Source organism: Balaenoptera musculus, chromosome 3, assembly GCF_009873245.2.
Source record: "Balaenoptera musculus isolate JJ_BM4_2016_0621 chromosome 3, mBalMus1.pri.v3, whole genome shotgun sequence".
Taxonomy (NCBI): domain Eukaryota; kingdom Metazoa; phylum Chordata; class Mammalia; order Artiodactyla; family Balaenopteridae; genus Balaenoptera; species Balaenoptera musculus.
The window spans coordinates 76,801,707-76,815,927 of record NC_045787.1 but is presented as its reverse complement, the minus strand read 5'-3'; the positions used below and the strand labels follow the sequence as shown (position 1 = coordinate 76,815,927).

Here is a 14,221-nt window from a genome sequence, read left to right as displayed (position 1 = left end):
CAAATCAATAAAATTAGAAATGAAAAAGAAGTTACAACTGACACCACAGAAATACAAAGGATCGTAAGAGACTACTACAAGCAACTATATGCCAAAAAAAGGGACCACCTAGAAGAAATGGACAAATGCTTAGAAAGATACAATCTTCCAAGACTGAACCAGGAAGAAAGAGAAAATATGAACAGACCAACCACAAGTACTGAAACTGAAACAGTGATTAAAATACTTACAACAAACCAAAGTCCAGGACCAGATGGCTTCACAGATGAATTCTATCAAACATTTAGATAAGAGTTAACCCTATCCTTCTGAAACTCTTCCCAAAAATTGCAGAGGAAGGAACACTCTCAAGCTCATTCTATGAGGCCACCATCACCGTGACACCAAAACCAGACAAAGATACCACCAAAAAAAAAAAAAAATTACAGGCTAATATCACTGATGAACATAGACGCAAAAATACTCAACTAAATACTAGCAATCCGAATCCAGCAATACATTAAAAGGATCATACACCATGACCAAGTGGGATTTATCCCAGGGATGCAAGTGTTCTTCAATATACACAAATCAATCAGTGTGATACACCACATTAACAAACTGAAGAATAAACACCATATGATCATCTCAATAGATGCAGAAAAAGCTTCTGACAAAATTCAACACCCATTTATGATAAAAGCTCTCCAGAAGTGGGAATAGAGGGAACTTACCTCAACAAAATAAAGGCCATAAATGGCAAACCCACAGTTAACATCATTCTCAATGGTGAAAAGGACAATTCCTGAGGAGTGTCAAGTATTTAGGGATGTGTTAACTAGATCAGTGCTTCTCAAACTTTAATTGCATGTGAATCAACATGGACTAATTAGAAAAACTGATTCTGATTCAGTAGTTTTGGGGTGGGGGCTGAGAGAGTAAATTTCTAACAAGCTCCAAAGTGATGCCTATCATTTGGTATATGGACCACACTTTGAGAAGCAAGAAACCAGAGAACTGTTAAGGTTACTTTTTGATACTGAGAGTCTATAATTTTCATTAAAAAAAATACACTTCAGGAACAAAGAAAGCAGTTATGTACTGTGTTTTCCATATGAAAATGGCAGTGTTTGAGCGCATAGAGGAAGCAGGAGCATTGCCTGGAAACAGAAGCAGCCATACTCCAAAACTTACTCAGTAAATGCATATTTTTAAGGAACCTGTTCTAAGGTAAGAAAAATTGTTAATAAATACTTGTATATGACTACATTTAATTATCCACTTTCATTAGAAGTGACGAGTCATGTTCAATAATTAGAATAGCACTCATTTCTTCAATTTTAATAATCCAAATCTATATTAAATTCAAGACTTTAAGTGTTTGTCTAGTTCATTCAACAAAAGTCCTTTATAATTATCCATCCACTCCAGAGCCTTTCTGTGTACTGACTTTGCTTTATTATTCTCTTACCTTCATTTCTATAGATTAGGGCTTTCCAGCTGGTAGAATTATAGATGTCCCTCAAGATATTTGGTCTTCTTATCCTTTGGGAAGTTCAGGCAAGTAGCTTGATCCTGGGCTCCTGGGAAGAAGACCCAACCAGGTTGGCAATTAGTCAATCATGATTAGTGAGTGACACCTAGCACTCATTAGTCTGGCCTCAAGACATTGAGCTCAACCAAGCCAAGTGTCTATCACATTGATATCAACTTCAGCAACTTGCTGCAAGCATATCCATTTTTATCTTAGGAGAAGGAGCTGTGGATCTGTTGGAGAAGTTCACGTCTTAAGTGCTTCACTAGCATAGCATGCCCACCAAAATTTGGCCATGGGAGGATAGACAATGAGAAAGAAAGAGGTTTTTGGCAGGTGTATCTTTAGGTGATGACCCCAATATCAGTTTTCCCATACATTAAATACTTTTATCCATTTGTGGCAAAGTAGGTGCATGGTAACATCTCTAAAAGGTACGTGTATTTTTCAATTTAGAAAAATGATTTTGTAATACTTGACAAAGTTTAGGTAAATTCTAAATCTATAGCATCCTCTTATGAAATTCCAATGGTAAATTTGGCAAGGAGCTAAAAGGAAGAGTTGCTACATTTAAAATCAAATGTTGCAAATTGTTTAATGGTTGTAAAACTTGTTTCAAAATTTTTATTCTCTTGTACGAAATTTTTTTTTCATTGACAGCAACCATCAACAATTCAAAAAGCCTTACATGAAAATGTTTTGATTAGAAATGGTATATAGGCTTTCAAGCATAAAACCTGAGATAAAAAGTTATATTGATGATGGGGCTTCCCCGGTGGCGCAGTGGTTGAGGGTCTGCCTGCCAATTCAGGGGACACGGGTTCGAGCCCTGGTCTGGGAGGATCCCACATGCCGTGGAGCAACTGGGCCCGTGAGCCACAACTGCTGAGCCTGCGCGTCTGGAGCCTGTGCTCCGCAACAAGAGAGGCCGCGATAGTGAGCCCGCGCACCACGATGAGGAGTGGCCCCCACTCGCCGCAACTAGAGAAAGCCCTCGCGCAGAGACAAAGACCCAACACAGCCAAAAATAAATAAATAAATAAATTTATTTTTAAAAAAAATTATATTGATGGAAGTATATTCACAGTTCTCAATTTAATGTTATCTATATTCGATTTTAATATATTGCTCCAAATATTGTATTTTATTTTCTTGTCAAAACTGTATCATGTAAAAATATGTAATGAATATCTTTACTAAGTACTAAGTACAGATATTCCCAAATTTCCTCCAGTTTTACCCCAGTGTGTCATACAAATATTGTAATTTTCTATTTGGGGGAACACTGCTATAGGTAGATTTCCCTCTATAATATGTTCCGTTACCAAATATCTTCTAGTATACAGACTAATTAATTATATATTTGTCTTAATATATAGCTACTATTACCCAAAGAAAACAGGTAAGTCTACATAACAATTGGAAAATGTTAAACCTAAGTTATTTCCTCACTCCTTCTCCTATGCCTCTTGAAAAAAAACCTGGAATGTTATACTGGAGGGCTAGCAATGCTCTTTTTCTTGACCTGAATGGTTACATAGTGTTCACGCTGTGATAAATCCTTGAGCACCTGGTTTTGTGCATTTTAGTGTACATAGTTTATTGCACTGTAACAAAAGGGTTAAACGTTTTGTTTTCTAAGACTAAAGAGATACGGTCATCTCTGAACATATTCTTACTTCCTGTTCATAATAGCCTTGCTCTTATTACTTTCCAAGAAAACCTAATAAATGATTAACTGTATCACTGGGCAGTTGGGAGCAGTCATGAAAGGCATGACACTTACTTAATAATTCGTAATAGAAACACAGTCCTCCTTGGTTTCTGAATTATCCTGTTTTCTACATAAATTAATCAGATGAATCAAATGCTGTTAGAACCAACTTAAGGGTGATAATTGGCTCTTCTAATTCATGATATAAAATATGACAGTGATGGGCCTGGAGGTTATTACTATCATCCACATAGCAGGATAAGACTAGCCCTTGATATGACAAAGTTAGGATGAGTTCTACATCTATTTGCACCCTCCAGCCTTGGTAAACACTCATTTCTTCTGCATCCCAGAAACTGTGCCAAATAAGGTCCATCAGATAAGATTCAGAGAATTTCAAAATAAATTACTGACGTATATATATATATATATATATATATATATATATACACATATATATATACATATATATGTGTATATATATATACACATATATATATACATATATATGTGTATATATATACAGTATATCGTTTGGATGGGGATATTATCTTTTTACTGTGAGAATTTAGTTTGCCGTATTAAATCTATCAACCAAATGTTTATTACAGGTGTGTAGGGTACTCCATTTAAGACAAATTCTTCATTATTGAGACATTGGCCTCGCTAACGATTTACTTGAACTGTCAAACTGACAGTAGATATTTAATAATATTTATTAAATAATATTAAATATTTTAAATAAATAATATTAAATATTTAAAAATATTTAATAATGAAGCACCATTATTAAATATTTGCCACAAGTTTCTTTTGCTTTGCTAGCACACAGCATCTGTCTGTTGTGAGAATGAAACACCCTAGAGAGCTTGAGGCCACAACTCAGGCTGAGGCACGAAGAGAAAAGAAGACAGTTCACCCAGCCATCAACATTCACACATGTGAATTCACAGAGTTGACAGAAGAACTATCAATCTGAGCCCATTCTACAGCACCTCATGTGAGAGTTACATTATAGTAATAGACTTAACTGCACCACATGGCTTATTAACGTTGGAATTTGTTTTTGTTAAGAAGCTTTATGTTTAAAGAAATTATCAATCTACTCCACATTTCTGCAAACATGGAGGCAAATGCATTTCTCAGCCTTATCCTCCACCAAGCCTCCATCTCATTTGCTTCCGGTAAAGAGTTATCTCTTGCTTCCTTTCTCCACAAGCTCCTATGCTTTCTTCCACTCTTATCTCTTTTCTTCTTTTAGAATAGGCTGCGCCCCCCGGCGGCTGGGAGCTTAAAAAAAGAAAAAGACCTTTCGCAGGCAAGACTTTGAATCCCCTGCTATTTTACTTTTGGGCTGAGACCCTCGCTTTCCCGCGAACTCCGACGCAAGTAGTCACGATCATCACCTAACCGTACTTCTCCCTTGAGGTCAATTTCTTATTTTTCCATTTTAAAGAGAGGAAAGGCACCAGTCAAAAGAGAAACAGTTTGGTTCTAGGCGGTTGCGGGAGGACGACAGTTTTTGGAGCTCAGAAGGGCAGCTCCAGCAACCAGCGCTTGTGGCGCTGTCCATCCCTCGGTGCTGAATGGAGATCCTGGCATTTCCCGCCAGGTTCAACCCCTCAGGATCAGAAGAGGTTCAGCCACAGTGCACTGTACCCATTTCCCTGTTCTGGGATCGGGGGGGAGGGGGGGTGGCGGGGAGAATCATTTAGACGTCTGCTTATTCTCTTTCCACGGGAAAACACTCTTCCACAAAAAGAAATTGTGCATTTTATGGGAAAGTAATGGCATAGCTTCAGTTCAACCCCAAAGTGAGGAGCTGAAGGAAGAATGGAAAGTTCAGAGCGAATGAAACCTGCTCTTTCTCTCCCTGAGTCAACACAACAGCACTTGGGTCCCTACATTCCCTTGTTTATAAATAAAGGAAATAATTTTCTGTTTTTAAAAATCATGTGAATAAAAATAAATAAAATTTTAAAATCACGAGATTAATCATTTTTTCTGATAAGGACTGTAAAGTGGGTGATAGTGGGTCCTGCAATATCTGGGATAGAATTTTAGATATTGTTTTACTGAGGTTGAGAAACAGAGGAAAGAAGGATGTAAACTTGTTAACTAAGGTGGTTTTGAATGGTTAAAAATACGTTTTTAAAAGTATTGCTTTAGCATTGTCTTCCAGAAGTGCTCATTTTCCCAGGCAATTTAGGTTAGAATCCGGGCAGTAGAAGCTTCCCTTCTTCTCTCTGCCCTCCCAGCCTCTGTCCGATTTGAAAGACTGAAAAGCCCTGTTCTTCACAGCAGGCGCCGATATCCACAGGGCCGTTATAAGAATCCTCCTCCCTCCCTTCTCCTCTTACACAAGATAATCAAGTAAAGATAAAGAAAACGGACAGAAGGGAAGGAAAGTGTGCTGGACTCCAGATCTTTGATTCCTGGTAGTTATATTCAAATGGGGCACTTCTCTTTGAGAAGTGAAGGTGTTTCTCACGGCTACAGAATTTACAATCAGAACGGGAGCAGACTTAACCGATACGAGCAAACGTTTCCTTCCTTTTCTTCTCTGCTGCTTATTTTAGCCGCTTCTCCATCCCGCTGGGAATACCATCCAGATCTTAGTCCAGGTAGATCTGACGTCAAGAGATGGCTTTCGTAGATTTGACGTGTAAACACTGATTTCCATTCCGACTCGGAAGGGCTGGGGCTCCACTCTGCCGGGAGACCAGGAGACCGGGAGACCGAAGCGCTGCACTGAGCGCTCGCCGCCACCCAGCCTCTCCGGCGCGTCTCTCTGTCTTGTCGCAGAACAACCGGGAGCGAGAAGTGGTCCAGAGCCGGAGGGTGGAAGGGGCGATCCTTTCTGGCTTTTCTATCTTGCTTCTCATCCCCCCTCTCCTTCCCACTCGTGTGCGAGCGAGTGGGAGAGCCATGGAGCCAAGAGCCTGGACTCTGCGGTGTACTGCTTTCGCTCTCTTTTGCGCTTGGTGTGCATTGAATAATGTAAAAGCGAAGAGGCAGTTTGTGAATGAATGGGCGGCGGAGATCCCCGGGGGACCGGAGGCAGCCTCAGCGATAGCCGAGGAGCTGGGCTATGACCTTCTGGGTCAGGTAAGAGTTTGCACTTTCAGAAAACTTTCCGGGGCTCGAGGGGGCTGGCGGGACTGGAGCGTAATCTCCCGTGCGGGAGTCCCAGGCTGCACTCTCCGGAGCACAGTGGCGAAGAGCACGAGCTTCTCCAGCTCTCGGCCCCGGCGCGCTTGGAGACGGCTTGCCTTATTTATTGTTTGGGCTGGGCGCAGCCAGGCAGAACCAAGCCGCTGCAGCTGGGTACAGCTTAGTCTTGTTGTTGTCCGCTCTGGAATTGAAATCCGTTCCCGCGCGGTATGGAAGAAAGATCCCTCCACGCTTGTTCACGGAACTTGAGATGCACGCAGGCTCTTACCAACCAGTGCCCAGAGGAGAGGCAGAGCGCTCTGTCCCCTGGGACTCAGCGGGTCTGCGTCAGGAGCTGGTTGTTTCATTCTTTTCAATATGGCAGCATCAGATCCAAGTCCTGATGCAAGGGGTCAAGCAGGCTTGGAGATGTTCGCCGGCAGCCTTCGAGGATACGCCCAGGGCATCGGGAGAGTGTCAGTGGCCGGGACTCGCGACCCGGGGGCTCGGGGGCTATGGAGTGGTAGATGAGGTGGGTGAAAGACATGGGACCAACTCTCCGGGCCTCTACCGGGAGCTCTGGATTCTCAATGGAAACTTGCAAAGTCCGAGCTTCACAACTTTGCTTGGTCAGTTCCCCTGAAGGGTCAAGCTGCCGAAGTGACTGGGGAAAGGATTTCTTTCTTTCTTGTTCCCCAGCCAAATGCGTATTAGCTTTCCAGGGGTTTCATCTTGTGAAAAAAACTGTTGCCCGTCCAAGCAAGGCCTTGGTTAATAGACAGCTGGGGGGTGGGGGGGCGTTAAGGCATTATGTAGGGGGCTCCTTAGCTGTGCGCCGCAGAGGGTGTGAGTTCTAATCTGAGCTTTCCTTTCCCTTGGCTCAGAATCAAGCCCTCATTCCTTGCCTTGTAAGTTGCTGTGCATGGAAACGGGGGGTGGGGGGGGTGGGAGGGAGGAAAGAGTTGTAAAACATTTTGGCGCGTTTTTTCTAGAGGTGGTGGTAGAGATGCAGCTGAAGTCATGGATGAGTAATGGGGTGTGGGCGTTGGCAATTCCATAGATCCAGATGCACTGGGGGATGTGCCTTTCCTTGCCAGAGGCTTCATTCTCCAACTTCATGACCAAACTGTCTGGAATCCCCAGCAGGAAAGTCAATACACATATTGAATTCTCTTCTCCGTGTCCCAGTAGCAGACCCATACTTTTGCTTTTACCCAGTCCTTGTTCTGTGCTAGGCTCCGTGTTAGGGGCTGAGGAATAATAGGAGGAAAATAAACTTTCAAGGAATCAAGAGTCTAGAGACTGGTTTAGAAACAAATGACTGCAATTGCAAGCAATTGGTATAGCAATAGAAGCTGTTCCTGGAGTCTCAATACTTGTTGACTGAAGGATCGAGGATGGAAGGGAATTGGGGAGGGGTGAAAGAAGACAGCCCAAGGAGGAAACACTTGCACAGGTTTAGGAAGAAGAATTAAAGGTTGCCCTGGAGAACATGATGACATTGGAGAAGGCACTCCAGGCATAGAAAACAGCTTGTGGGGAACCAGGGAGATAAAAAGAAAGTGACTTACTTATAAGTCTGGAAACTGCAAGGCATTGTTGGGATCTAAAAAGAGAGTGAGTAGTGGGCGGAACTGTACGGGTGGGTACTGTGGGCATCATGGAAATCTTGTGTGTCCTATGAGGAAAAAAAAAACTGGGAACTTAATCTTTTGGGCAGCTAAATAGCATTGGTAATTGTGTGAAAGGAGATTGGAGGAGAGAGCAAAAAATAACTCCGTCTTGGGGCTTCCCTGGTGGCACAGTGGTTGAGAATCTGCCTGCCAATGCAGGGGACACGGGTTCGAGCCCTGGTCTGGGAAGATCCCACATGCCACGGAGCAACTAGGCCCGTGAGCCACAACTACTGAGCCTGAGCGTCTGGAGCCTGTGCTCCGCAACAAGAGAGGCCGCGATAGTGAGACGCCCGCGCACCGCAATGAAGAGTGGCCCCCGCTTGCCGCAACTAGAGAAAACCCTCGCACAGAAACGAAGACCCAACACAGCCAAAAATAAATAAATCAATTAAAAAAAAAAAAAAAACTCCCTCTTAATTTTCTCACCTTATTAGCCCCAGACATACATCCAAACCCGGACCGTTCATTATGCGGACTGTCTTTCAATATCACAAGTCTCAATTAATAAATAAATAACAATAAATAAGTACTCTTGGTAGGATCTTCGAGGAAGGGGTGGCATAGTCACAAGAGGCTTTAGAAAATAGTGGGAAAACCTATCTATACTTGCATGTGATTTGCATATGCATATTCCCAGTTAAATGGCATTACTAATAAATGTTTTTAAAATAATAATTCTTTGTAAAAGACTGATAGTGCTTTCCTGGCTCTGCTTATTTCTTCCTTTGTTTACACTTAACTTAGCATCACTATCTTGAGCTCCTTAAGGCCTCAAAAGCTAGGATTGGGGGCAGGGGTGACAAGAAGCAAAACCAGTTGATAGCAGAAACAGAGCTAAGCACTGGTGGTCTTTTCTTATGGCTAATATTCTCTCTCCCCAACTCCATGTAAAGCTTATAGCAGATTCACCCCCTGAGGTTCATGCTTGGAGCAGGGCCTAAGCATCTCTATTAAAAAATTCTCTAGGTGATAAGAAACACCAATTTAAAGAATGTAGTTCTTCTGAAATAACCCATTGTCAATTGTTTGGCTCAGTTTAAAAACATACAGGGCATCTAGAGAATTTGGTAGGTTCGAATTAAGTACTATTTTGAATAAAGGGAAACTAGCTTAAAAGAATAATGAACTTCTAAATGGACCAAATGTATTGATAGTCACCCAGAGAAGTTTACACCCTCTAAGGTGGAACACCTGTCCTAAATGTGGCATGCTGGCTTCTTCCTCAAAGCCTTGAACTATTGGAAAGTCAGATGGTCACTACTAGTAGTATAATAATTATCACTATGGATTCAATGGCTATATTTCATAATAACAACAAATTATTCTAGCTGAATGTGGCACTGCCTATATATCGTACCAAAGGGTTTGCCTGCCTTCCACAAATTATTGTTCTCTGACAGAATAAATCTGACAAAATGAATATTTTTTAAGAAATGTCTATCTACACAATAACATCACCTAGAAAAGCAAATGTAGTTCCTCTGAAATATGTGAAGCAGAAGCATCATCAGCTCCCAAGTATGCTGTGAGCCCAAGTGACAATATCATGAAGCTCATCTCACTCAACACACTGAGAGGGAAGGCTTCTATCAGTGTCTTCCTCATGAAGAAAAAAGTGAACTTCAGTACAAGAAATGGATTTAACAAAAGCTGCCTGTCTCCAAGTTAGCTGTGTTTCAACCTAACCTATAGATACTTATTTTGGAAAGAGGATTTTTATTTTAATTTTTTCTCTTATAGATTGGCTCACTTGAAAATCACTACTTATTCAAACATAAAAACCATCCTCGGAGGTCTCGAAGGAGTGCCCTTCGTATCACTAAGAGATTATCTGATGATGATCGTGTAAGTGTTGTGCATTTGTCTTCAAACCAGTAACCTGACTTATCTGCCTTCTTTGTGATTGCTAACAAGAGCAAAAGCAAATGTGATTTTTTAAATTGTGTTCACACAATCTGTAGTGTTTGTTATTATTTCCATAGAGTTATAATTGCACATAATAATAACTGGATTGGATTCAATTGGTTGACTAAATTTTATACGTATAAATATATATAAAGTATATATATATATATATTATATATATATATATATTATATATATATATATATATATATATATATATACACTATATATATAAACACTAGCTCACAAATCCAGTCTAAGAGCATGAAAATGAATATTGAGAATCAAGTGGCAGCACTGATGAACTGTTTGACAGTACAATCAATCAACAGACTTTTATTATATGCCTATTATGTACCAAGCACTTTGATATCTGATGTGATGATGCCAAAGAAATATAATACATAAACCCTGTTCTTAATAACATTTCAGTGTAACTGAAAAAACATTCTGTCATTCTGTCTGGTTTGGTTATGTAGGGAACTAGTGCTTTTGAGGGAGTTTTAAATCCATGTCTTCATGAGGAAAATGTTTCTATAAGTATTGTATAGTCTGATCCAAAGCATTTGATCTCTTTTTATCCTGGTTTGTATACATATTCAATGATTAGGCAACAGCAGGAAATGTCTAGAATGAATATAGGTAAAGTGTGGAGCCAATTTCATGTACGTCTAATGTACCTTTTGATTCTGAAGTCTGTTTTCAAGGTCAGCAAACACACCAATAGAATGTTGATATGAAATAGAAATTTGAAGTATTGGAATCTGCATACACAATGTTGCCTTTTCTCAAGAATGTGCCATACTGGTGAAAACTTATCCTGGCTGGCCTGATATCTGTGTACATGATTTCTGTTGTCTAGGACATTCTAAAGAATTCTGGAAGCTTTGTGAGAGATAAAACACATGCTTTCAACTTCCCATAAAGAAAAGTATAAGTGACAGAAAGGTGCTAGAACTGTTGAAAGTACAGGAATTCGTGAACCCTGTAAAATAATTTGCTATTTTATTTCTTATGCAACTGATAAAATTTAAAAAAGAAGAAGAAGAAATGGAAGACAAATTATGAGAGTAGGAAATGACTGGGCCTGGGTTACCAGTGTTCAAACATGAAAGAAGCAACCAAACCGAGACCAAGAATGCTGTATCAGGACCACAGACAGCAACACCACAGCTCACAAACAACCATTGCTGGCTTTTACCCAGGTTAATGGCTAGAAGTGAGAGACCTAATCAGAGGCCCTGAACATTACTTTAAACGTTTCTTGTCCAGTGAAATCTTCTCTTTTCTGTCCCAAGGCAGATGGCTAATTGTATGTGGGCTTTGAAAGTGGGGCAACTTCTAGCACTCTGGCTAGGCTTAGTCCTTGGGCAAAACAAGAGAGAGATTTCCTTGTCTGCCTAAATGCATGCCTGACATTAATGCACAAGAAAGTCAAACTGACCTTCCTTCTCATCTTAATAGGAGGAAATTGGATAGAGTGGAGCAGACCTGTTACTATTACTCAAGTATCTCACTAAAATGAACAGATGGCCCAGTTCTATTCTTTAGATGTTTCCTTATTAATTGATTTGAGGGAGAAATCTCAGAGCATAATGAAGAAGAGCTAAGAATTTACACTCCAGCATAACTTCATAAAAAAGGAGTCTATATAATCCTATGAAAAGTTATCCCCAGAATAACTTTAGTTCAGGAAAAACCCTAGAACACACTGAAGCTCGCAGTAGGAGGTTAGACTAGATGATTTTTAATTCCCTTTTCAAATCAAAAGGATTATTTACAATTAAGTACATGATACTTATTATATACATAATAGAAGGACACCATTAATTTGCTCTGTTCCACTTGGTCTCCTCTTACAGAGATTAATATGGCATTTGGAGTTAATGACATTAATCATAACACTGTTTCCAACAATTGGATGTTTATCTGATCAGATGACAGAGTGCCTCCTCTTATATTCCATTTTTTAAAAATTGCTTTTGATTTTCATTTTATTGCTCCTTTTTTTGGATAGGGATGATATTCTTTCAAATTAGCACTCTGAAATGCAGCAATAAGCTATCTTTATAAGTCTGTTAATGAAATCTCCAACTGTAAGTGACTCTCTCCCTCAAAGATTAGTACTTGTTCCCTAGCAGCCAGTTCCCAAAGACCAACTCAGAAGACAGGCAGTATATTCCAAGCATTGAGGTATTTTAAGCCAAAACACTTAAGCTTGAAAATACAGGCACTTAAAAAATAAATTATAGTGACTGATTTCCAACTCTCAAGTCCCTCCCAATGTTTATAATAGGTTTGCAGTATATTTTCTAATTGGAAATTCAGGACAGTCTTAGTGGACGGTTTTATCCTTTAGTTGCAAATTATTTTTCAGTTTTTATTTTTGGATCTGACTCATTAGTATTCTCACATTAACAATATCCTATCACACCACGGACTATCACCATGTGTACAGAAGAGAGGATATGTTTTGGGTAGGAAAGAGTCATGTTGCTCAGCAAAATTAGAGCATGGTATTATGTCATAATGAATATAACCACAAGGCAGCCCCTCACCCTCTCAGGGCCTCAAGTATAATAGGATTATGCTATAAATGTGGGGAAGGTAATTTTTGTACTGTCAGGTGTCTTTGCATAATACATGAAACTAAATCAATGGTAAGTGTGCATGTCCAGTAGTGCTCATTCATCACCCTGGATCTGTTTCTCATATTAAATACGCTTAAGCAGAAGGTTGAAGAATAGAGGGGGCAGAATTTCAAATCTGCAAAGACGTAGCGCCTTTCTTGTCTTTTGTCACATTTGCAATTTCTATTTTTGTATATAAAGAAAGAGAAATTAAGCTGTAAGAGCAACATAACAGCAGTCTCTGGGATCTCTTAGCTTGTTGACTCATTCCATGAAAATGGACAAACCTTCTGCCACAGAACCCTGGAACCTCAATATAAAAGTGAGTAATATGGTCCATTTGCTGATGAAAGCAGGCTGAACTTTTACTTCCACTGTAATCACAGTGTAAATAATTTGAGGGAATCATCACTTCACTGACTGCTTCTCCTCCCCCTAAAGGTACATTTTACTGTAATAGAGGAAATGTTCATCTCCGCAGTGGGCAATCCCTTCTTCTCACTGAGCTGCCAGTTTGATCTATAGTCAAACGAAAACACTGTGGAGCTGCCTGAACTCTGATGGAGAGAGTACTAGAGCTAGTTAGAGGGAAGATGATTACACCAGAGGTGGCTATTTGTTGATTTTTTTGCTCTAAAACTCCTTGTAGGTGCTATGGGCTGAACAACAGTATGAAAAAGAGAGAAGTAAACGTTCAGTTCTAAGAGACTCAGCACTAGATCTCTTCAATGATCCGATGTGGAATCAGCAGTGGTACTTGGTAAGTACCTACAGGAGGACTGTGTAGGACCTGGGTTATTTGTTATATCTGCACAATAGATTTTTTTAATGATAGATAATTCAGCAGAGGGCTGTGTTACCTAGAGATTAGGGTTGATGGGACCTTCCATGATCTGGATCTTCTGTTTTACTATGTGAGGATGTCTGAAACACAGATCTTTATCTACTATGAGAGGAAGGGTTTTTGCCTTTTGTCTTCTTAAGTTTATCTGGAATAAGTACAGAAGAATCATGTCTTGCAAGTTAGGGGTTCCAAAACAGTACTCATGGCAAAGAACATATTTGATCAAAGTTACTCTTGAGAACACTTTAAATCACCCAAAGAGTACAATGAACATGATTCAGTATATACAGCCCTGAGAGGCAATTCTTACATGCTTACAGGTGAGAATTTCTGAACTAGGCTAAAGGAAGGAACACAAGGAAAGACAAAAGGCATCTATTTGCAGATGTCTAGACTTGAGAACCAGTTCTACCCTTAAGATAGTTATCAAATCCTTGTTGGAATGTAGCCACTGAGTGGAGAAACTGTAAGTGTTCCTGCTTGCCTGCAGAGTGCTCTCCTCTGTTTTAATGTTAAGCCTCTATCGTAGTAATACATGTTAATAGAAGTGTTTATTGTTGAGAATATTATAAAAGAATATTTTAAAAAAATAAAAATATTTTATTTATTATAAAAGATGAATTTTCATGACAACCATAAGCTAAGGCTTAGACATCCTTGTTGCATAATGGATGGGAAAGGAGATCAATTCCTCTTGAAACTCTCTTAACCTAGGCAATACCTCCTCATTGCAGCAGAAGAGACTCATTAGCTAACACTGGTGCATTTGCTATGTGTCAAATACTA

At 39.9% G+C, this 14,221-nt stretch overlaps 1 protein-coding gene across 2 annotated transcripts in view; it reads left to right on the top strand.

Moving 5' to 3' along the window:
- Nucleotides 1-5,524: 5,524 nt before the first annotated feature.
- Nucleotides 5,525-14,221, top strand: part of PCSK1 (proprotein convertase subtilisin/kexin type 1) — a 42,990-nt gene continuing 34,293 nt past the window's right edge. Inside the window, exons 1-3 of one of the 2 annotated variants that reach the window (XM_036848080.1) lie at nucleotides 5,525-6,335; nucleotides 9,797-9,901; nucleotides 13,241-13,351. In XM_036848080.1, the coding sequence (XP_036703975.1) occupies nucleotides 6,156-6,335; nucleotides 9,797-9,901; nucleotides 13,241-13,351 (396 nt within the window). In that variant the 5' untranslated portion in view covers nucleotides 5,525-6,155. The remainder of the gene's footprint in view (nucleotides 6,336-9,796; nucleotides 9,902-13,240; nucleotides 13,352-14,221) is intronic. The other variant, XM_036848081.1, reaches the window with a different exon arrangement.